The sequence below is a fragment of the Plecotus auritus genome (assembly GCF_963455305.1).
Source record: "Plecotus auritus genome assembly, chromosome: 7".
Taxonomy (NCBI): Eukaryota; Metazoa; Chordata; class Mammalia; order Chiroptera; family Vespertilionidae; genus Plecotus; species Plecotus auritus.
In genome coordinates, this window is record NC_137774.1 from 4,025,101 (window position 1) to 4,048,176 (window position 23,076).

At 56.7% G+C, this 23,076-nt stretch overlaps 2 protein-coding genes across 4 annotated transcripts; both read right to left on the minus strand.

Moving 5' to 3' along the window:
* Window positions 1-1,518: 1,518 nt before the first annotated feature.
* MRPL58 (mitochondrial ribosomal protein L58) lies at window positions 1,519-9,063 on the minus strand. 2 transcript variants are annotated; one of them, XM_080679636.1, is made up of 6 exons: window positions 8,539-9,063; window positions 7,208-7,244; window positions 3,273-3,332; window positions 2,413-2,495; window positions 2,149-2,318; window positions 1,519-1,876 (listed from the first exon to the last, which is right to left on the minus strand). In XM_080679636.1, the coding sequence occupies exons 1-6, from the start codon at window positions 8,722-8,724 to the stop codon at window positions 1,792-1,794; spliced, it is 621 nt and encodes a 206-aa protein (XP_080535762.1). In that variant the 5' UTR covers window positions 8,725-9,063; the 3' UTR covers window positions 1,519-1,791. The 2 variants fall into 2 exon arrangements, with proteins under 2 accessions (XP_080535762.1, XP_080535763.1); XM_080679637.1 differs by having other exon boundaries at window positions 1,519-1,871; window positions 8,539-8,788.
* Window positions 9,064-12,033: 2,970 nt separating this feature from the next.
* CDR2L (cerebellar degeneration related protein 2 like) lies at window positions 12,034-22,767 on the minus strand. Of its 2 annotated transcripts, none has more exons than XM_080678640.1 (5): window positions 22,253-22,767; window positions 16,061-16,173; window positions 15,748-15,896; window positions 15,380-15,547; window positions 12,034-14,527 (listed from the first exon to the last, which is right to left on the minus strand). In XM_080678640.1, exons 1-5 carry the CDS (start codon window positions 22,329-22,331, stop codon window positions 13,636-13,638), a joined length of 1,401 nt encoding a protein of 466 aa, XP_080534766.1. In that variant the 5' UTR covers window positions 22,332-22,767; the 3' UTR covers window positions 12,034-13,635. The 2 variants fall into 2 exon arrangements, with proteins under 2 accessions (XP_080534766.1, XP_080534765.1); XM_080678639.1 differs by having other exon boundaries at window positions 15,748-15,881; window positions 22,253-22,472.
* Window positions 22,768-23,076: the final 309 nt, after the last annotated feature.

The following is a 23,076-nucleotide window of genomic DNA, read 5'->3' on the forward strand; positions in this document are numbered from 1 at the left end:
TTAAGTCCCACAACAACCCCAGGAGGTCGGCAGTGATATCATCATCCCTAGTTTCCAGATGGAGAGATGGAGAAACAGACTCAGAGAACCCCCGGCGGCGGGGGGGGGGGGGAAGGGGGGGGACGACTGGCCAGGGGAGGCTGGCTTCAGAGCCCATCCTCCGTGATGCAGTTTACTGTCCCGTGATGCAGTTTACTGTCCCGGCCACAGGCAGGGCCCTGGCCACACAGCAAGCTCTTCGCTTGCTGGCATGGCCGGCTCCTCCCATCCTTCAGGCAAATACTTCTCTGACCTTCCAGCCACAACGAACCGTTCCTCTGCCGCCCACAATGTTGAGACCTTTCTCATGTTACCTATCACGTTTTCGGCCATGTTACCACACAGGGTTCCCCTTTTCTTCTCACTGATGGAATGTCCATTCCCTGGGAGAAAGGACTTTGTTCACTGCTGATTCCGGGGGCCTCACAGGGCCTCGTGAACTCTGAATGTGGCCTGTCCTTGCTCCCCACGCGGCTCTCCATCCCTTGAGGGCTGGGGCCAAGTCTTCCACACCTTCTGTATTTTCTAAGTCACGTATTGAAGAGTCCCCCACTTTGTTTACACTCACGTGAGTGAGGTCCCTGCTCACATTAAGTGTACGCAGTGCTGTTCATCATCTTGCATCCGGAGCATCGCAATGCAGCATTTGTCAAATGGGTGGATTAGATTAAAATAACAGAGCCCTAACAGTTTGGCTCAGTGGATAGAGCGTCGGCCTGCGGACTGAAAGGTCCCAGGTTCGATTCCGGTCAAGGGCATGTTGCGGGCACATCCCCAGTAGGGGGTGTGCAGGAGGCAGCTGATTGATGTTTCTCTCTCATCGATGTTTCTAACTCTCTATTCCCTCTCCCTTCCTCTCTGTAAAAAAGCAATAAAATATATGTATTTTTAAAAAATAACAGAGAACAGTCCATGGAACTCATACACGCCACAGTGATCTGCTCCTGTCCTGCTGGCCTGGGTGCTGCCCACACCCATGGGACCGCAAAACCCTTTGTCTAGTTCCGGTTCACTCTTCCTGCCCCCCAACCCGGCAGCCTGACAGCAGCGAACCCATGACGTTCCCTCCCACTCAAGTGGTTCCCTTCCCCGCGTTTCTTGAACTCTAAACCGCTTAACCTGAATTTGAGCCTTCACAGTGAGCTTGTCTCCCTCCCTCTCTAGACGTACCTCCCTGGCCCCCTGCCCAAATGCTCCACTGCCATGGCCTCCTCAGGCTCCTCCATCCCAGCCTGTTCTTTGGTTTTATCCACACTGTTCCCTCCAGTGGGCATGTGCTGCACGCTTTTCTGCTGATGAAACGCTGTCCCTTTTCCACGGCCCAGCTCAGAGGCCCACACACTGTCTCAGTCTCTGCCTGACCGTGTGATCCTGGAGGGCAGGCACCAGGCTCCTTCCTGTCCCCTGGGCTGTGACTGCAGTCGGCGCATCAGGAACCCTTACGCAGATTTCAACCCGAGAGGGGTAGGGACTCCGTCCTGAGGCACCGAGGCCGGGAAGGCCCGGCATTTAGAATTTTATTGCAGCTAATACATGAAGTGGGTAAGTGAGGTGTGCCAACATGTCATCGCCTATAAAGACCTTTGACACCAGCGCCTGCCACCCTCATTCTGAAGGAACAATCCCAGTGGCTCCAATGATAGAGACAGGCATCAAAACCGCAAACTGCAAGGCCGTCTCCTGCCAGCACTCGAGCTCCCGCCGGCTGCCTGGCGCCCCGCGGAGGGTCTCTGCCAGCTCTGGAGGGTGATTTCAGTCCACATCGACCCTCCGGCTTGCCTTTATGGCAGAATTTATTCTCTTTTTTCTCAGCCTTTCCCGATTCATGTTTTCTATCCTGCCAACAAAATGAACAAAAAGACCCCAGTTAGGCCCAGATGCCTAATCAGTGCTTATCAAAGCAGTGAGAGGGGCTGGCAGCTCAGGGGGAAGCAGAGCAGCTAAATCAGCAGGCACCAGCTCCAAGCCCCCACTGGGGGCCAGGAAAGCTCCCCTTCCCCCACTTTCCCACCTATTTGCTGGGAGGCCCGGGGCTTGGTCCTGCCCCCTTCTTTCCCGGTGCCGCCCCTCAGGACTCAGTTGGAAGAAGTTTGGGGCGTTTCCCGGTACCTGATTCTCTGGAGGACAGCATCTTCTTTGGGTGGCTCCTTGGGCGTCTGGCTGGCTTCAGCGATCATGTCTCGAATTTTCTGCAGGCAATCTGCCAGATTTCGGAGCTGATAGCGGCTGCATTCAGAGGTGAGTATCAGCTCTCCCAACTTGTTGATCTTATTTTTATACTGCAAGAAACAAAGGCAAAACCAGCGTTCTACCGAGTGAGTACAGGTTTAGAAGCGGCTGAGGCATAAAGGAAAAAGGAAGGGCCGGTGTTACCATGATGGCCATCTTCTGGCGCACCGGCTCTGCGATCCAGTCGGCGGTTGCCAAATGGAACCTGACTTCAGCCTTGGAATTCACTGGAAAGAAAGGGACAGGGCCAAAACTGGTTTGGCTCAGTGGATAGAGCGTCCGCCTGCAGACTGAGGGGTCCTGGGTTCGATTCCGGTCAAGGGCATGTACCTTGGTTGTGGGCACATCCCCAGTGGGAGGTGTGCTGGAGGCAGCTGATCGATGTTTCTCTCTCATCGATGTTTCTAGCTCTCTATCCCTCTCCCTTCCTCTCTGTAAAATATCAATAAAAATATATTAAAAAAAAGAAAAGAAAAAAAGAAAGGGACAGGAAGCACAGGTCACTGAGGCTCCAGGTAGGCTCAGCTCCTGGGTGACGACTGGTGACCGTCCTGCAATAAAGGGAGGCGAGAAACCCAACCAGGTGTCCTATCCGGCGCCAACTTGGGGATACCAAGCTGCCATGGAATGGGCCTGCCAAGATAGCGAGGCACTTCGGGACAAAAATAACCTCCAGGAACAAAACGCCCAGTGCTTCCCTTACAGCGTATCGGGCTCTGCGAGTGGGGGGTGGGCTCCACAAGAAGGAAGGGAACCTGTGCTGGGGGCTGGTTGCCAACTCACCCTGTGGTTTCCCTTTGTTTATCTCACAAGCCAATCCCGGTCCTACAGCCCACAGCTGAGAGGCATCGGACCACATTCAAAAGAATAAAGAGGATTATTATCAACAGAGGATTATTATTCAGCAGAAAAATGCCCTTTATGCCCCATGAATGCAAACACAGAATCCTCAAGTCCGGCTTCTAAGTTTTAAAGTGAAAGAACACTGACAAGGCGCCCCGTACCTTTGTTCACGTTCTGGCCTCCAGGCCCGCTGCTCCGACAATAAGATATTGTCAAGCGATCTGCAAAACAACACACACCAAAGAAATGATTACCTCCTGGCAAACTCGCACACGTCTCTCTCAGACGCTCATATATGTGAACCTAACCTGCAGGTCAGCAGAGGAAGAGATTACTTGTAGATGTCAAAACTAAAATCGAGGGACCTTCTCAAGGTCACACAGACAGCAGAGGACGGAAAATGATGACCCAGGTTATGACCGTCATGGCAGCTTCTGAGCCCCCCCGGGCTGATGACAGGCTTTCTGCTTCCTCCAGGCATGTGCACGCCTCAGGGCTCAGATGCAGGCCATCAAACCGGCCACAGGGTGTCCTCTCCCTGGTGTCGCCTGTCACCTGGCCCCTTTGTTCCGGTGTCACCCTGAGCAAGGGCCACGGGGAGCCGGCACCTTTGATACTCTTCTTTCCCTGCCTGTGGACGGCACCAACTCTCCGAATCGGAACCGAATCGGAAGAGGGCTGGTTCTTTCTTTCCGGGCCATGCTGTCAGGCCTCAGGCTCGATGGGTGCACAGTTCTTTTTTTTTTTTTTTTTTTTAAATAAATCTTTATTCAGATTATTACAATTATTTCTCCTTTTTCCCCCCATAGCTCCCCTCCACCCATTTCCCACCCCACCTTCTGCCCTTACCTCCCCACCACTGTCCTCATCCATAGGTGTATGATTTTTGTCCATTCTCTTCATGAACCCCCCATACCCCTTTCCCCCTGAGAATTATCAGTCCACTCCCTTTCTATGCCCCTGATTCTATTATATTCACCAGATTATTCTGTTCCTCAGGTTTTTAATTCACTTGATTTTTAGGTTCGCTTGTTGATAGATATGTATTTGTTGTTCATAATTTTTGTCTTTACTTTTTTCTTCTTCCTCTTCTTTAAGAATACCTTTCAGCATTTCATATAATACTGGTTTGGTGGTGATGAACTCCTTCAGCTTTTTCTTATCTGTGAAGCTCTTTATCTGCCCTTCAATTCTGAATGATAGCTTTGCTGGGTAGAGTAATCTTGGTTGTAGGTTCTTGCTATTCATCACATTGAAAATTTCTTGCCACTCCCGTCTGGCCTGCATAGTTTCTGTTGAGAAGTCAGCTGACAGTCGTATGGGTGCTCCCTTGTAGGTAATTAACTGTTTTTCTCTTGCTGCTTTTAATATTCTCTCTTTGTCTTTTGCTCTTGGCATTTTAATTATGATGTGTCTTGGTGTGGTCCTCTTTGGATTCCTTTTGTTTGGGGTTCTGTGCGCTTCCTGGACTTGTAAGTCTATTTCTTTCACCAGGTGGGGGAAGTTTTCGGTCATTATTTCTTCAAATAGGTTTTCAGTATCTTGCTCTCTCTCTTCTTCTGGCACCCCCATAATTCTGATGTTGGTACGCTTGAAGTTGTCCCAGAGTCTTCTTACATTATCTTCAACTTTTTGGATTTTTTTTTTTGCTTTTTGCTTTTTCGGTTGAGTGTTTTTTGCTTCTTTGTATTTCAATTCTTTGACTTGATTCTTGTGTTCCTCTATTCTGTTTCTGGGTCTCTGTATATTTTTTATTTCAGTCAGTGTATGTTTAATTTCTAGTTGGTCCTTTTTCATATCTTCGAGGGTCTCGTTATATTTATCGGCCTTTTCTAGGATATTCTTAAAAAGTCTTATAACCGTGGTTTTGAATTCTATATCCAGTCGTTTGTTTTCCTCCATTTCTTTCGTTTGTGATCTGATTCTTTGACCCCGCATTTTCACTGATTCCCTGAGTTGGTAAGGTATATATTTGTGCTAGGTTTCCAATATGGCCCAGTGGGTCTGCTTCCCCAGTTAACCTGAGGTGGACACTCTTGGTGCACCCCTTTGTGGACTGTGTGTACAGCCTTGTTGTAATTAAGTCTTTATTGTTGTTGGTATCACTGGGAAGAATTGACCTCCGGGCCAGTTGGCTGTAAGGATCAGCTGTGTCTATGCTGGGAGAAGTTCGGCGCTGGAGACAGCCTTATAGGATTAGACTTGCCAAATTGCAATAGGCTCTGTGCTCAGCTTGGATGGGGTGGAGTCTCAGTCTTGGCTTCCTGTCAGCCTTGCCCTTGCGCGCATGTGCGCTTTCAGTCCTCCGCCTTCCCCAGCTCGAGTCTCCGCCTGAGAGTCCAGACTCCCCCCACAAGAGCGTGGGTCCCCAGGGGCTCGCCTGGAACTGGGGTTCACTGCAGTCAGAACTGGGGCTCAGTGCCGTCAGGAGCCTCTGACTCCCTTCCACTAGGGAAAGCCTGTGGCAACCTCCGCAGCCTTTGTGCGCACTGGCAAGCGCGCGCGTGCGCACTTTCAGTCTTCCGCCTTCCCAGGCTCCCGAGTCTCCGCCCGAGAGTCCAGACTCCCCCCACAAGAGCGTGGGTCCCCAGGGGCTCGCCTGGAACTGGGGTTCACTGCAGTCAGAACTGGGGCTCAGTGCAGTCAGAATCCTCTGACTCCCTTCCACTAGGGAAAGCCTGTGGCAACCTCGGCAGCCTTTGTGCGCACTGGCCCACGCGCCTTCAGACTTCTGCCTTTCCCAGCTCGAGTCTCCGCCCGAGAGTCTAGATTCCCCCCGTAAGAGCGTTGGTCCCCAGGGGTTCGCCCGGAACTGGGGTTCAGTGCAGTCAGAACTGGGGTTCAGTGCGGTCGGAGGCTTCCTTCCCCCTTCTGCCAGAGAAAGTCAGCCAGGCTCTCAGCCGCCCTTCCTCTCTGCGTGCACAAAGCCCCTTTGCCGTACCTCCAATTCTCTGTGAGCTTTTCTTTTTCCTTCTAGTTGTAGAATTTTCACTCAGCCAGCTTTCCTGTGGTTCTGGATGGTGTCCGTTCTGTCTTTTAGTTGTAGTTTTGAAATTGTTGTGCGAGGCAGCAGTTTAGGTGTTTACCTATGCCGCCATCTTGGTTTCTCCCGGGTGCACAGTTCTGATGTTTGATGGGCAAACGGTTTACAGGGAGAAGTGTCCACGAGTTTGTCCTTTCCTCTCCACTCCCCAAGGCAGCCCTCCTGCCCAATTTCTTGTACATCCTTTCAGATCTAAGTTCATAATAGAAATATATGTATTTCAGATATATAGGGTATCCCCCCAAAATGTATACACATTTTGAATACTTATTAATTCCAATGGGTTAAATCTGAAAAGAAACATCAATTGAGCTATCAAAAAAATGTATGTGGCCGAAACCGGGTTTGGCTCAGTGGATAGAGCGTCGGCCTGCAGAATGAAGGGTCCCGGGTTCGATTCCGGTCAAGGGCAATGTACCTTGGTTGCGGGCACATCCCCAGTGGGAGGTGTGCAGGAGGCAGCTGATCTATGTTTCTCTCTCATCGATGTTTCTAACTCTCTATCCCTCTCCCTTCCTCTCTGTAAAATATCAATAAAATATACTTAAAAAAATGTATGTGTATAGTTTTTTGGGGCACCCTATATGTAAGACACGAATGTATATTATTATACATATTTTTCTGCATCTTACTTTCTTCAAATGAAGACCAACTCATCGATTGTAAAGATTATTCCATGTCACAAGGGCATCAAAAGCTCTCCGTTCGTGCTGCGCACCGCACAGCACTCCAGGTGGCTGTGCCATCTTTTATTTTTGCTAAACGATGCTGAAAGGACTCCACCTCTGCACACCCAAAAACAGTTTCTTTACTTTCAGAGGCTGGAGAGATCTGGAAGGAATGTCTAAGAGGTGGCAAATGGCTGGTTTAATTAATTTAATATATATATATGTATATATACAACTGATTTCAGAGAGGAAAGGAGAGGGAGAGCCAGAAACATCAAGGATGAGAAAGAATCATTGATCGGCTGCCTCCTGGTTCACAGGTCAACACTCAACCACTGAGCCACCCCAGCCGGGCTGATTTTATTTATAAAACCAAATTACTCACCTAGAGGAATGTCATTGTTGGCTTGCTTTGCTTCATCCTGTAATGTAGTGCACACAGTGTCAAGTACATATCACCTGCTGGGTGACTCCTAGCTGGTCCAGGGCAACCAAAGAAATGGTGGAAAGCCACAACACAGATGTAATACAACTACTTTCAGGTTCCCAGCCAAATCATAGCAGAGGACAGAACAGCTTCCTCAGACTCAAGAGGTACCGTCTCAGAAACACTCCTCCAGGAAAATGGAACTGACTCGTCTCCAGCCTCCCTGCCCCCCACCTCAGCTAGTGTCTGGCACCATCGGAGGCCTAGCTCCTCCGAGGGATCATTCCACTCCTCTGCCTCAAATCCTCCACTAGGTCCCCATGCTGGCCTGCTTGCTGTTCCTTGAACAAGTAGGGCATGCTAACTGCTTTAAGGTGGCTACACCTGCTGTTCGCTCCACAGGGATGCTATTCTCTGGGCTCACTGCCTTCCTCTTCCAGGTCCTTACTCAAATGTCACCTTCTCGCCCTGACCGGTTTGGCTCAGTGGATTAGAGCGACTGCTTGCGGACTGAAGGGTCCCAGGTTCGATTCCGGTCAAGGGCATGTACCTTGGTTGCGGCACATCCCCAGTAGGAGGTGTGCAGGAGGCAGCTGATTGATGTTTCTCTCTCATCGATGTTTCTCTCTCTATCCCTCTCTTTGTTTACTACTCTATTCCCCGTGCCTAGCGCAGTGCACCAAGCTTGCTCTCAACAGAAGTCTGCTGAATGAGTGAACGAATCAACGAACGTTCTCTTCCAGTCCTGTAGGTGGACACCCAACAGAATTGGACACAGAATTGGCTGGGTCCTCTCTCTCCCGCCCCGGGCCGATCCAGAGCCAGCACACAACGGGCTGCTGTGACATGCATCCCGAGGAAACGAACGAGAGCCCCGTTTCCTCAGGGGTGCTGAATTACTAGAGGCTAAGGACAGTGTAACTTTCCAAAAGACTCCAGAAGGGAGCAGCCACCTGGTCAGCCTCCTGCCTTTATTGTCCTCGCTGCAGGGCCAGACGCCCACATTTTCCCTGGGACAAGAATCTGGGCCTGAAGGTGAGGGAACTAACAAGGAAAAGCGGCTGGTCTTGTAAGAAGCACATCCGGCGTGCTCTCCCAGCACCCCCACAGTACGACCTCCCCGGGCGCCTAGCCCCGCCCAGTGGTCTCTCTCTCGGTTGCCCGGGCAACCAGCTTCCTTCCGCTGCGGCCCCTTCGATTAACGGCGCGCACGGCCAATAGGGCCCCGACTTTCTGACGTCACCTAGCAGGCGCGGACACGCCCCTTCCGTCTGGCCCACCCGGCTCACCGGGACCCTCCACGCGGTGTCCGAGCCCCGCGACTCCGGGTAGAGCTTGTCCAAGCTGTAGATGCTCTGGAATCCGGTGCCGTCTACCTGCTTGTGCAGATCCCGGCGGGGGCAGTGCGGGGGCGGTGGGGGCAGCCAGGCTCTGGCTCGGCTCAGGCCCCAGCGCAGGCACCGGGCGACCGCCATGTTCGAATCTCCGGGTTGCTTCCGGTGGGCGCTCCCTTCCGCGGGCCGCTAGATCGTGTTTCCCGCTGGACTTTGGTTCCGCTCAACTTTTAGCGCCCTCGCGGGGAGGCGGCGAGCTGGGCTCCCGGCGTGGCTCTCCCCCGGCGCCTGTTAGAGCTGCCTCCGAGGGCTTGGCGGGAGGGAAGACGTTGGCCAGACAGTGAGCTTTTAAGGGGACCCTCGTGGCGAAAGAACCCCTAGGTCCGTGTCCCCCAGAAGCACCACCTCTCTCTTTCCGAGTCTGTCACCTCCTGGACCGCTCTCCCCCCATCTCTGAGGCCTGCGCTGTCTGGCCTAGTTCACCTCCACCCCCCTTTACCCTGCTTTACTTATTTTCCTAGTTTATTGCTTGTCTCCCAGCCGGAATGTAATAAGCTCCAGCGGAGGCACTGGCTCACTGCTGGAGCTCCAGCACCCAGAACCTGGCACATGATAGGTCCTCAATAGGCATTGATAGGGCGGATGCCTCGGGAATGTGTTTGTGAAAGTTGATTTCCGCTGGAGCTGAGTTTTAGGAACGCCGGGCTCGTTCACAGGCAGCTATAAGCAGGAACCCGCTGAGCACGTGTGAAAGCTCTAAGGACAAATACCAGATGGGAGGAGAGGCAGGCAGGTGGAGGAGGAAGTGCTGTAAAAAGTGGACCACGCCCACCCCACTGCCTTTGTGGGGGAACCAGCAGTTTTGTGGAGCATGATGGCAGTCTCTTCCAGCCAGGGGCTAAGGGGCGGCTGAGGCGGTAGGTAGAGATTCAGAAAGCCAGGCAGGCTAAGCAGGACCCTTTTACAGGGCTGTTAAGGCATGAACTCCAAAACGGAGACGTTCTAATTCCAAGAAAGGTTCAAAGTAGAGCAAGCAGTGTTTGGAAACAGCTACATGTTGGCTGAGTTACTTTGTTGAGAGGCAGTGTGGGAAATGAAAACAGAGCCGAATGAATGTTAGTGATTATTAGTAACATTAGTGGTTGTTTCTTAATGAGTGCTATCTTTAGGAAAAGCATAATTATCTAGAAAAATACGTCCCTGGGGATGTTAGCTGTTTCAAAGAGGAGATCGTCATCAAATCCAGGTTTTACCACCTTAGCTTTATTGATACAGGCAAATCTCTAGGAGGGAATAAACTGGCCCCTCCCCCAAGCACTCGCTTTGTAAACCCAAACCAGGAAGAGGATGGCAGTTGGCATATGCCTTTTGGGCTCTAGGTTGGAAGGAGAGTCTCCTGGATCCCTCCCTGTCTGACTTGGTCCCAAGACCTCAGAGGGAGCAGAGGCGTCTCCATGGTGACTGCAATAAGCTGCTCAGGGGAGCAAAGCCAGGTCCCCGGCTCTGGGATTATGACTAACAAAGTCAGCACCATTCTGTGGCATCCTTGCTTTGCGGCTGGACTCCAGCCCTGTGGCTGACCCAGAAGGATAGGAAAAGGAAGCTGCAGATTTCCATGGCCCCAAATAAACACAGCCTGCTCCGGCCATCTGGTGCCCTGGATTCTGGGAGAGGAGGGGGGAGAGGAGAGAATGAGACAAGTTACCCTGGGATGGAGAGAGCCGCTGCCAGGCCTTTTCCCGCGGTGCTGCGGTGAGCCATCCAGAATAGAGGCCTGTCTGGGAAGAAGAGGTGAGGTGCCGCCTTCCTCTAAACGGTGGGCACGGAAGGCGGAGCCAGTCTTCCTTCCCTCCTTGGTCCTCCAGAGGCTGAGTCAGTGCTTCAGGCACCGGCCCTTCTCTATGGCCTGTGAGTTGGGGTACCACCCAAAGTGGCTCTTAAAACTCAACATTAGCCCAATTGGCGTGGCTCAGTGGTTGATCATCGACCTATGAACCAGGAGATCATGGTTTGATTCCGGTCAGGGCACATGCCCGGGTTGCGGGCTGGATCCCCAGTTTGGGGGCGTGCAGGAGGCAGCTGATCAATGTTTCTCTCTCTCCCTCTCCGAAATATATATATATATATATTGAAAACCCTCAACATTACATGGAAATAGGGAATGTTCAGTATCACGTAGTGGGATTGGATCAGGTCTGGGTTCAAATATTTCTATGTGACTTTGAACTACTAACTTAACCTCTAAGCCTCAGGATCCCCATCAGTAAAATAGAGATTTTATAGCTGCCTGTCAGCAGGCAACAAGAATTAGCTGCTACTAAGGCATGCTAAGTGTGTACAGGTTTTTTGAAGGAATTTCCTTTTACTTTCAGAGCTGATGGCTTTTATGTTTTTCTCTCTGCAGCACTGGGGAGGGAAGTCCAGTCTGACTCGCTGTATTCCACACCTTTCCTTCTCCCGAGGGGCTGGGCAGGCAGCACAGAGCATGCGCCCGGGCACGGGTGGCCAAAGCTGCCCCGGTCCTGGAAGCTGCTTCCTTTCTGCCTCGTTGCCTGCAAACACCGCGAGGCTTTCAGCTCAGGGTTTGCAGGGCGGGCACAGGCAGGCCCGTTTCCTGGGGTCGTGGGAAGGGGGACCAGTTCCTCTTACCACAGTGCTTGGTCTCGGGGAAGGGTGCCAGTCTGGGAGAGGAGGAGGGAGACCCCTGGGGAGGCGGCCGAGTAAGGATCAAATGGTGACGGGAAGGAAGGAGAGGCAGGAAAAGATACACCAAGAGGGGAATTTGAAGGCAAGGGACAGCAGCTGGGTAGGAGTCACAGCTTCCTTTGCTCCTGGGTGCAACTGCTCCGGTGCCTCACCCACAAGGCGCGCTCCACCCCTCGGGGGGCAGGCCACACAGACAGGATGGACAGCCTTGCATGCTGTGCACTTAGACCGCATGCTGGGCAGTTGGGTTAAAGAGCAGTCGCCACCACTTTGGGGTCTAGCTGTGGACTCCCCACTCCACACCGTCCTCACCTCCGGGGCCCCAGGGAGGTTGCCCCTGGCTCCTTCAGGAAGGGAAGGGGTGCAGCGGGGAGCTCCCTGAGCTGACCTCCGGGGGAAGGTCATGGAAGTGTTTCCTCAGGGGACTGGGATCCACAGAGCCCGCAGAATTTTCCGTGTGGAACTGAAATGTGGAGAAGGCAGCGAGGAACTGAGCCCCCAAAGATCCAGGAGCCTTTTCTTTGGTTTCTGATGTCGAAGCTGTTGGCAGGTGTGGGTTGGGAGCTGCAAAATCTGCCCAACAAGGAAGGTGCACCCAGCATGGGGTGCCCCTCATAGCTGGCACTCAGAAACACGGCAGCTTCTGAGACCTCCCATTCAGAGCTCCCCAGCTGCCACGTGTGGGGGGATGGGGCTCAGGAGGCGGGTGTGTGAGACGCACAGAAGCACCTGGGTCGGGCCATTGCTGCTTTTAGAATACCGGTGCATTTTTTATTAAAGAAGAGAATAAAGCATTTGCAAATATATTTCTCTCTTGTATACTTCAAAGGAGATGCTGGTGGGCTGCTACAGAACTGGGGGACAAACAGGCAGGAGCCCTTCCCCCACCCCGACGCACCCCACCCCCAAAGGACAAAGGGCTCCAAGGTGTGTGGACGGAGGACAGTGCCGCCCAGAGAGCAGGTGGCGCCTCGGGGGAGGCCGGCGTGCTTAAGAGGACCCCTGTACCCCTTAGAAACAAGTAAGGCATGAAGGTTCCCGCTGGGCGGAGGCCGGGCCACCGCCTTCCCTGGGCCGTCTGGCTCCTCCGAGTTCTTGGGCCTCAGGATGGGCGGCAGAGACGGGAAGCCCTGAAGAGCGGCTCAGGGCGGGCTGGGGACCTTGGCATCCCTTAGTTGCAGCTGGACGTTCTAAAGCCTTAACCAAAGATTAAGCCCCTGACCCCCGGGTCCTTAAGGCCCCCCACACGGGCAGGCGGTTAAGAGCAGGCTTTTTAGGGGAAGGAGACATGTTCTGCATCCAGGTCGCGTTTCAGAACCGTTCAGGGTGGGGCGAGTCTTGGGCCGCCCAGTGAAGGGGGGACCACGGCCTTGTTGCGCATGCCCAGGATGTTCTGGGGGCAGCAGGTGTGACCTGCTGTGGGGTCAGCTGGGGGGAGCATGGGAGTGAATGAGACACGTTATGGTCCCTGAGGTGGGGGTAGGCAGAGGCCAAACTTGAGTTGCAGGTGGGGTGCAGAGATGGGGGGCTCCCCCCCGCCCAGACCCCTGGAAGGCTTAATGCCCAGAAGGCATTTCCAGGGCTGGAACCCAAGGAGGCTGGCTCTGAGGGAAACGGTGCACCACTCGTGTATGGCTGTGAGGGGTTCTGTTCCCCTCCTCTGATTGGCTACAGATCTGCAGTGGGCTGAGGGTCTCCAGGGAGAAGGCCACCTCACTGGGGCGGGGTGGGGGGAGGGGGGTACTTGAGGCCAGGCTGAGGCTCTCTGCTCTGCATGGCAGGGCCATCTCTGACCTGGGTAGGACCCTGGCGGGGGGACAGCTGGTGCTAAGGGAAGGACAGTGTCACAGCTGGGGAGAAGCAGTGGGTGGTCAAGGAGACCCCTGGAACCGGCCACAGCTGGCTCTGGGGTCCCCCTTCAAGTGTTTCCAGTTGTGGCAAGGGGTCAGGGGGATCTTACATTGCAAATCTCTCAAGAAAACCCAAACTTTGGGGCAAAACAAAAAAAAACAACTGGTCCAGATGGCTTTTAGAAGCCTGGCCACAAATCTAGGGTCAGAAAGCTGGGGGGCTGGGAATCCCCAAGGAAGGGGGGACGTTTGGCTTTGAAACTCTTAGCTGTGCCTTGGGCTGACACAGGACGGTGGAGGGTCCTGGGAGGCCAGGATGTTGACATGTGGATCGCCCCCCACACCTGCAGGGAGCAGCTGGCCCCCGCGAGCTCTCTGGAGCGGCCTCCACTGGGATATATTGCTGCCAAAAGGCTCCCTCACTCACCAGAGGCAGCGGGCCCAGGCTCGAGGGACCCAGAGCCCAGCTTGGGGGAGGCTGCAGGCCGGCATAGGGTTACTTGCTGCTGTGGGTCTTGACCTTGGTGGCATTGATGTCGGCCTTGGTCTTCTGGATCCTGAAGAAGATCTCCTTGAAGAGCGCCTTGTACTCGGGCTGGCTCTGCTCCAGCCGCTTGTCCACGGCCTCCACGTGCTGGCTCAGGCTCTTCTCGCCCGCCTTGGCCTCGCCCTGGCCCTCCTCGCTGCCCCCCAGGTCCCTCCACGAGCTGTCCCGGGAGATGGGCCGCGAGGTCTGCACGCCCGTGTGCCGCACGCCCGCGCGGTGCTGCCGGCACTTGTTCAGCAGCTCCTCGTACTTCTCGAGCAGCGCGTGGTACTGCTCGTCCACCTCGCGCAGGATGGACATGCCCCGCTTGCGCACGCTGTTGGCGTGCAGCGTGAGGTTGCCCGCGTGCCGGCTGGCGGGGTCTTTGGCCACGATGGCGTTGAGCGCCGTGTCGCTGCAGCTCTTGCGCACAGCGTGGCTGGGGGAGGTGGCCGGGGAGGAGACGCTGTCCTGGGCCCCGAACTCGTCCCCGCTGCCTGGCTGGGGGTCATCGGCCTCAGGGGCCTGGGTGAGGGGGGCCAGCAGGGCCTCGGCCAGGTGATCCTCCCGGCCCAGCAGGTAGGTCTTGGCCTGCTTCATCTGCTGCAGCTCCAGCAGCTCGGCCTCCAGCTCCTGCACGCGGAGGCGACAGCCCTCCATCTCGCTCAGCTGCTGCTCCAGCTCCGAGTACTCCTGCAGCACCGAGGCGAACTCGCGCTCCGCCCGCTCCTTGCGCTGCCGCTCCTGGCTCACCTGGGAGCGCAGCACTCCCACCAGCGTCTGCAGGTTCTCGTTCTCTTGCTCCAGGGGCCGGGGGCCCAGCTCCAGGGAGGAGCTGTGCAGGCGGAAGGCATCACTGCTCCTGGGAGGGGGGGGGCAGGGGCTTTGGTCATGGGCGAGGCCCGGGAGCCCAGCCCGGACACTTCCCTCTTTCTGGTCCACAGAGCTGCATATCCTGCTTGTCCCTCTAGATCCGCTCTCCCTTCTCCCTCTGACCTCAAGGGACTGCTTCAGTCAGGTTACCTGGCTCTCTCCTGAGCTCAGCCCACGGGAGGGATGGGCGGGCGGAGGGCAGAAGTGGGAGTGGACGAGGTGGTGGGAATGTCTTCCCCAGGCGCCTTCCTGGTCAGTGCCGGCAGCACCCTCCATGCCTTCCAGGTTCCAGGAACCTCCCTGCCCCGGCCCCTTTGGGCCTAGGGAAACAGCTCCTCACTGTGGCCACCCAGGCGCTGCAGTGTCCGCCCCTCCCCGTGCTCCTATGCCTCGTCCACACCTCTTTAGTAGGCGCCCCTCAGTTACTGTGAGGGGCACTGTCTTTGGCCAGGACCCTTATTGAAACGCCCACCAAATACACCACATGTTACATTCACAAGTCAGCTCCTTGAGGTTTAATGGGACTGCGGTGTAGTGGTAACCCCTCCTGGCTTACTAACAGGTGACCTTGGAAAGACACCTACCCTCCGGGTTCAACGTCCTCATCTGAGCAGCGAAGATGAGAAACACCTCATGGTACTGCCATGACATTAAGCTGCTTAGCAGAGTCATGGACTCATGGCCAGGGCTCAGCGAACGCCAGCTGCGGACTGTTGTCAGCAACGGGACCAGTCTCGCCAATAGCCCGGACGGTGCACCAGCTCTCCTTGCCCACCCTCTCCCTGTTCTCCTGAGTGGCATCCCGGGCACTCCGACGAGTGGCGCCCTCGCCCTCACCTACCGGGGGCTGCTGGTGCACAGCTCCTTGAGGCAGGGGAAGGTGTGGATGGTGCGCCTGCGCTCCCGCTTCTCCCGGCGCACTCTCAGCTGCTCCAGGCCCCGAAGCTGCTCCACCTGGGCCTGCAGCTCCTCCACCTGGGCCTGCAGGCGCTCAATGGTCTCCGTCAGCCTGGGGGTGGGGTGGGGGACACGCAGGGAGGGACTTTAAGGGGAGGGGCCAGCCCTCCTCAGGCAAACTCCCTACCATCCCAGGTCCCCAGCCTGGGCTCCTGGGAGAAGGAGCAGGTGTCACATCCCGGCGTCCCTATGCCCGCAGCACTCCCAGTCCTGGGCCTCCCCTCCTCCCCATAATCCTCCACCGGCCCTCACCCGTGGATCTTCTGCTGCGCAGCCTTGCTCTCCAGCACCAGCTTCTGGTTGGTCAGCTCCAGGTCTCGCGCTGTCAGGTCCAGCTGCTCGTACACTTTGGCGTGCTGCTCATTCACGTGCCGCAGTGTGTCCAGCTGTTTGGTCAGGTACTGGGGGTCGGTAGGGGGTGGTGGGTGAGTGACCTTTCAGAACAGGGTTCGGGAGAATGTCTCTGCCCGGGCTCTCCTCCCACTTCTAGGAACGGGTTTGCTTTGGGGGTAAAGACAGCGGTGCAAGAGGGCTGCCCGGGATGGCTGCGCAGGGCGGGCCTCACCTCGATCTCCTGCACCTGCTCCTCGTTGGTGGCGTACATGTGCTGCAGAGACGCCTCCAGCTCCTTGTTCCTCTCCAGCAGTGTCTTCCCCAGCTCAGCGGCCAAGTGCAAGTCTGGAGGGAGGAGTGGGGGGTGGGAGAAGCGACGAGCAGTGTGAGAAAGAAGCCAGAGAACCCCCACTCATGTTCTGAGCTGGGCCTCGGGGACCCCAAGGCAACCAGGACATGGGGGCTGACTAGGGGAGCCCCCACTTGGTAGGGGATGCAGACCAGGAGCAAAGCCTTTGCACTGGCTGTTGCTTCTGCCTGAATGTCCTCGCCCCGCCCCCCCCAGGGCTCATCCCTGTCTGCCTTCAATGTCCCTTTCTCCAGGACTTCTCCCAACTATTGATTTTAATGGCACCCTCCCCTGTCCCGCACTCCTCCCCACTTAGCTTCTTTTTTAAAAAAAATATAATTTATTGATTTTTTTACAGAGAGGAAGGGAGAGGGATAGAGAGTCAGAAACATCGATGAGAGAGAAACATCGATCAGCTGCCTCCTGCACACTCCCTACTGGGGATGTGCCCGCAACCAAGGTACATGCCCTTGACCGGAATCGAACCTGGGACCCTTCAGTCCACAGGCCGACGCTCTATCCACTGAGCCAAACCAGCTAGGACCCCACTTAGCTGCTTCTCCTTAGCACAGATCACCACCTAGCGCACCAAACAGCTTGCTCCCTCACCTTGTGGCCTCTCCTGACTATCAGCTCACAGGGCAGGGGTCTGGCCTGTGACTTCACTGATATCCCCAGGACCTAGGTCAGTACCTGGCACCAAGCAGGTGTATGGATCTTGCTCGAAAGAGTGAGTGAGGAGAGTGTGATGAGACCCAGGGGCAAGTGACTTGGACGACAATAAGGGAGAGCGCCTCTTCCTGGGGCCGGGGGGCGGCTGGCAATGGGCGGCCTTGGAGTTGGGCTTGGAGGGGACTGGGAGCGCGCTGAGCGGTGGCGGGGCGGAGGGGCTCGCTGCGTATTAGAGCTCGGATGAGGCTTCAGAGCGCTTTGGCGCAACATCCTCATTCTATGGATGGCCGGTCAGAGAGGGGAGAATGACTTGCCCAGGGTCCCCAGCTGGGTTGTAGCCACGTTGAAAGCAGAATTCAGGTCTCCTGGTCCCAGTCGGTAGCATGTGGTCCTAGTGACACGTACCCTCTCTGAACCCTCCTTTCCCTGGGAAACAAGTCATCCTCTTCCCCCTCAGCCCTGATTCTTGTATCTGCAGGACTGGAACCTACTCTCCCCTCCCAGCCCGAGGTACATGAACACCTGTCAGAGGCTGGGAGGGGACCTGGCCTGGTTTTGGGGGCGGTGGGGCGGGGGAGGGGCCTATTTGATCTCTTCTGCCAAAATGCCATCCAGGAAAGCTGGATCCTTGTCCCACGATGAGGCCCTCAGTCTAGGCCAGTGGTCGGCAAACTCATTAATCAACAGAGCCAAATATCAACAGTACAACGATTGAAATTTCTTTTGAGAGCCCAATTTTTTAAACTTAAACTATATAGGTAGGTACATTGTTATTAACTTAATTAGGGTACTCCTAAGCTGGCCTTTGCTAAAAACTCAAGGGGCCAAAGAGCCACATGTGGCTCGCGAGCCGCAGTTTGCGGATCACTGGTCTAGGCCGATGGTATAAATCCCAACCCAGAGGCGTGAAGGCAGCTCTGACAGGGCCGAAGGGCTGCGGGCCAGGGATTGAGCTCGGTACCATGTTCCCTTTCCAGAAAGTCAATGATGGTTCTAGGACCCCTAGAGGATGGAAGGCCTCTATACTCCCTCCTGGCAAGTTTCAGAAATACAGTGGTTTCAGCGGGGCCCCTCCCTTGCACCCGACAAGTGGGGGTCGGGTGGGGGGGATTCCTCTTGGAGAGCCTCAGAGAGCAGTGACTCCAGGTGGGCATTCGAGAGCAGAGCCTGGGCTTTCTTTCAGTCAGCTGGGGGAGGACTGACCTCACCTCAGAAAGCCAGAGGGGACTCTGACCAGCCACCAGGCCTGGACCAAAGTCCTAGCCGTCCATTAGGAGCAAACCTGGAATTTGTTCCCACACAGACACACAGAGGTGAGATTTTAAAACGTTTAAAACAGGCGGCATGCAGCCTCCAGGCTGGACCTAGGCCAGGTGGGGGGGGGGGGGCTGTGCCCACATGTCACCCAGAGGAGTCCCTGGTTGAGGAGTGCAAAGCCGCGATCCTGGAGCAAGGCTGCAATGACAATGGCTCAGCCTGGACAAACAAGCCGCTCTCACACCTTCCGCTCTCCTAAACACCTTCCCCGCCTTTCGACAAAATCTCAGCTCAGAACCATTAGCCTGGAGCAATTCATTAACCTTCTGACAATGATGCCAGGAAACACTAGCTCCCTGACAGGAACTAGTGGGGGAGTGAGGGCGCTTGTGGTAGGAATTTATCAGCTGTAAGTTGGACAAGTCCACAAAGTGAGAGGCTAGGTGTTAGGGTTGTGAAACTGCAGCCCTGCGTGCTGAGTGCTCAGTGGGAAGTTGGGAGCCCAGCAAGACCACCCCTAGGGCCCCACTCAGCAACCTTTCCTCCCTTGGGAACGGTCAGGTAGCCTGTAAAGAGGCCATTGCCACTGGTGTCGCCTGCGCAGGTGTGAGGGGACAGGCTCTGTGGGTGGCCCGCGTGGACCCCCTGCAGAGTCCCAGAGGGAGCGCGGGATGGTCATGAGCACCGCCCTCTCTGCTCGTCCTCCCAGGTGAGCATCGGAGCTGTGTGCATTCCTGCAGCAGCGGAAGTCACACTATAGACCAGGGACACGGCTCTGGAAGGCAGTGACTGTGACCTGGGCCGCCTAGTGATTCAGGAATGGGGAAGAAGGGAACAATAGAAGCTCTTGGGGGTGGGGAGAATCTCAGGGACTATCACAGGGAAACTGGATCATAATGCAAGCTCAGCTGGTCCAAGCTGCCAGGAGGGATCTCGAGAAAGGTCTAGAAGGTGCACGGCCAGGGACTGAGTGGAGCCAGTGCCAGGGAAGGGCAACAGCCAACGGAGGGCTCCAGGGAGGGAGGCCTGGGAGTGGGAGAATGGGGGAGGTGGCTAAGCCAGAAGCCAGAGGAATGAACAGCCGGCCACAACCAGACCACTGGACCAAGCCAGGGAAGGTACAGAGCCTCCTGCACTTCCCCGGCCCGGACCCGGGGCTTCTGGGTCTCCTGCAGCGGCTTCAGCGGCTTCCCCCTGGACCAGCTGAGGTGCTGCCCAGGAGCAATGCCCCAGAAGCCTGCGAGGTCACGGCCAGGAGACGGGGATGTCTTTGAAAAGAAATGCTGAAATCCCACTGCGCTCACTGATTGGGGTCTGGTGGGGCCCCACAGACTCCAGAGCAGGGAGGCAGGAAAGGGACAGGGGACAGGCACAGGGAAGGAGAGACAAAGATAATGGGGGGATGGGGGAGGAGGCCATCCACCACCTGGCAGGGCTGCGGGTGTCCCGCTTACAGCCCTCAGGGCCTGAATGTCAGGAACTCTGTGTCCACAGAATTGGGGTCCGGGCACCCAACCTCAGTGCCACGCCGGAGCTCTCGCCGGAGGCTGAGTCTCAAGGTCAGGCGCCCAGGACTTCAAATCTGTGACTCAGCAACGCTGTCTCAGTGGAAAGAGGCACCCACAGGTCTGCGATGGGGAGGAGGGCCCGTGCTTACTAATTCATGGCGTTTTCTATTTTTACAAGTCCTGGCAGGGGGCAGGGGGTAGGGGGAGCCAGGGACCTTGCTATTGGGGCACAACAGCATCAAAGTCAGACAGGATGTTGGTGGCCAAGCTCCAGCGGCCTGCCCTGAGGTGGTGGTGCTGCTCCAGAACCAGGCTGGCTGGGCAAGCTACTTCCCGGGACACTAAGGGGCACCTAGGGAGCGGCTGGGCAGAGAACTGGGGAATTGAGTGTAGAGAAGGGGGCGCAACAGGCATCTGATCCCCAATGGGGCCGACTTTTGGCAAACACTCATGCCACCCTCCAGTTCTCCATGCTGGCCCCCCGGGGGTAGTGCCCCAGTACTTGTGCCTGGGACTTCCTCCAACCCCACCCCAGCTCTCTAAGCCCTACTTCCCATCAGGCATGACCTTTCCACGTTGCTCCATGCCTTGTATAGCGTCCCCTACACCTAGCATGCCCGCCCTCCTCCCTCGGCTCAGGGAGCACCTTCCGCGCTCGGCTCGAGGGCCTGTGTGGGAACCTTCGGGAGTCTGCCTGCCACAGCACCCCTGCGGCTACTAGTTTGATCTCCTTTCTGCCTCCTCTGCTGGAATGTGGAGTCCCCCGAGGGCAGAGGTCACTCCCCAGGCTCAGCACTCATTGGTGTTTGGTCAAAAGCTCCTGACGTCTTCTGACACTGTCTCAGTTCTGGTGTCCCTCCTTGTCCCAGGGCTCTGGGCACGCTACTGAGGCTAGGCGGGGAGGCTGACTGGTGCAGACCAGCAGGGCCAGAGCAGGGGGCCAGCTGGGACCATCCCCCACCCTAACCCAGAGCAGGCACCCAGCCCAGTGGGAACCGGACACCTCTCCCTCTCTGGGAGCAACACATCTCCCCCCTTACTCCCGGGCTCCTTCCCCCCACATCTGGGCCGGGCCTGGTGCCAGAGACTTCGTAAGGGAGCAGGAAAGAAATGAGACAGCAGTAATATCAGCATCTGCCTCCCGGGAGGGGAGGCCATTTTCCGACCTTTCCTTCTAGGCTGCCTCTTCCATGAAGCCCTCTCATTGCATCCTGTCACCTACACTCAATTACAAGTCCACCTCCACCTGGTCCACTTGTGGGCCAGGGCTGGGGCTAGTCCAGTGCCCAGGATAGTGTCTGACCCGTAAGGGGAGCCTGAGAGGTGTTTGTGGGACACAAAAGTAGTGCCCAGGGTTGGGAAGGGGTTGTCACAGCCAGTATTGGGCCTCTCACTCCAGGCCGGGAAGCTGAGGGTAGACTCTGGGGCACAGAGTACGGCAGGGTGCAGCCCAGCACGCCCAGTCCCACACTAGTCCTCAGAGGCTCTGATTACCCCACATTCCTGAGCACAGGACTGAGCCTCACCTACCAGCAAATCTGGCCACGTGCGGATGTGGGTCAGGGCCAGTAACAAAGGCTCTAGGATCTGGGTAGATGTCTCCCCGAGTTGTAAAAGCCAGGCCTTGGGGGCCGTGGGTGGAGCCCCAGAGCCGGGGTGTGTGTGGGTGTGTGTGTGTTTGAGCACACACTCAATCAGACTTGTGTCCACACCTGCCCACCGGGGGCTGTGGTCACTTCTCCTGGACACGCCTCCAGCCCTGACCTCCAGGAATGCGGTGCTCTTGTGGGGGGAGAGGGTGGATTTGACTCCGGTCTCGCAGGCCTTGGCTCTGACCCTTAGGTCTACTCCTTCTTCCGGTCCTAGCAGCCCGGCCCCTACTCTTAGTGATGTCACTTCGGCCACCTCATCACCAGCTTCTCACCCATTTCCAGTCGCCCTCGCTGCTCTCAGATGGAGGGGGGAGCTGGCTGCCTCTAATCTGGGCTCTTGCTCAGAATTGCCAAACCTGACCCCCAAACCATGAGCAGTTTGGGAGGGGACGGGTTTTTTTTTTTGGGGGGGGAGGGCCAGGGGACTCCAAATCTTCACCTCTCCCCTGACTGGGTGCCCGCACCCCTATCCCCTCCCTGGGTAGAGGGGAAGGGAGTTGGGGAAACTTTCCGGGAGTCTTAGAGCTCAGGAATTCTGGCAGGAAGAAGGGTGTCGCTGGATTTGGGATAAGATCATTCTCCCCCTCCCCCTACACACTCCACCCCTCCCAGCAAAACAACCAAGGAGCCACCTCCCGGCCTCCAAAGAATTCCAGCCAGTACTCAGGCCCCCGGCAATATCAGGGGGCCCTGGGCAGTGCCTGCCTCTCAGTTGGGGTGGTCGAGCTGGGTGAAGTATGCCCCTGTCCTTCGGGGAAGAGGAAGACTGTTCCCCCGACTTTTGCAGGTCTTCAAGGGCCCGGGCCGGTCTTCCAGGGCAGCGCGCCCCTTCTCTCCACGTCCCCATTCTCCACACGCATCACCCATCGGAGTCCGGGCCGCGGGGTGCAGCTCAGCCCTCCCGGGGGTGACACCGCCCAACAATGGAGAAGCGGACAGAGGTCGCGGGGCGCACCTCGCTCTCCTGCCCCCTCCTCCGTGCTCACCCTGCTCCAGATCCTGCTGGTCGTACCAGGGCTCCTCCTCTTCTGCGGAGAAGTCCTCCATCCCGGCGGCCCTCCGCATGGCCCTGCGGGGGCTGGCGGGCGCTGCGGCGGCGCGGCTCAGGGCCGCGGTGCGGGGCCCGGGACAATGCGGCGGAGGCGGGCCCGGGCTCCCGCGTCGCGGACTCCGGCTGCAGCGCCCCCGCCCGCGCTGCGCCCCTTCGCCATCGGCCGCTGACTGGCGCCCACAGCGGGCTGATGCGCCGCGGCGATCTGGCCCGGCCGGGGTCCTGCGGAGCCGGGAACTCCGAGCGGCGGCGGCGGCACAAAGGGTAGAGGGGAGGGGACGGCGGGCGATTAGGCGACAAGGAGGGCCCGGACCCGCAGGCAGGTCTGGGGAGCTAAGAGTGCGCGGGTGCCACGGCGGACGCCCCTGGCCCACCTCCGGCCCGCGATGCCCCCGGCCCGCCCAGCGACACCCGGCGCAGCGGCCGCATCTTGGCCGGGTTTGCCCGGCGTTTCCCCAACCGCCTAGAGCTTCCCCAACCGCCCGCTCCACGGGGTGGGGCCTGCCACCGCCGGCCAATCAGAAGGCGTATGCAAAGATGGAGGCGGAGCCTGGGGCGGGATCTCCCTGGTGCCCTGGTTTGGCTGCCACGAGATCAACCCGCCCCTTCCCTCCAGGCTGGGCTCCTTTAGGTTACTACAGGGTCTCACTGTCTGAAATTATTTTGTTTTATTTACCTGTTGTGTTTCTCTAGCTCTGGATCTCCTGACAGCAAGGAACTTATCTTTTGTTCACAGCTGGCTGCTCAGTGCCTAGAACA

Coding starts and splice junctions, on each gene's coding strand:
- CDR2L (XM_080678640.1), bottom strand. CDS start 22,331: ATGCGGAGGGCCGCCGGGATGGAGGACTTCTCCGCAGAAGAGGAGGAG. Junction 15,897..16,060: donor AGCAGGTGCAGGAGATCGAG/GTGAGGCCCGCC, acceptor ACCGACCCCCAG/TACCTGACCAAACAGCTGGA. Junction 14,528..15,379: donor CTGTGCACCAGCAGCCCCCG/GTAGGTGAGGGC, acceptor CCCCCCTCCCAG/GAGCAGTGATGCCTTCCGCC.
- MRPL58 (XM_080679637.1), bottom strand. CDS start 8,724: ATGGCGGTCGCCCGGTGCCTGCGCTGGGGCCTGAGCCGAGCCAGAGCC. Junction 7,245..8,538: donor ACACCGCGTGGAGGGTCCCG/GTGAGCCGGGTG, acceptor ACTACATTACAG/GATGAAGCAAAGCAAGCCAA. Junction 3,333..7,207: donor CAACAATGACATTCCTCTAG/GTGAGTAATTTG, acceptor GTTGTTTTGCAG/ATCGCTTGACAATATCTTAT.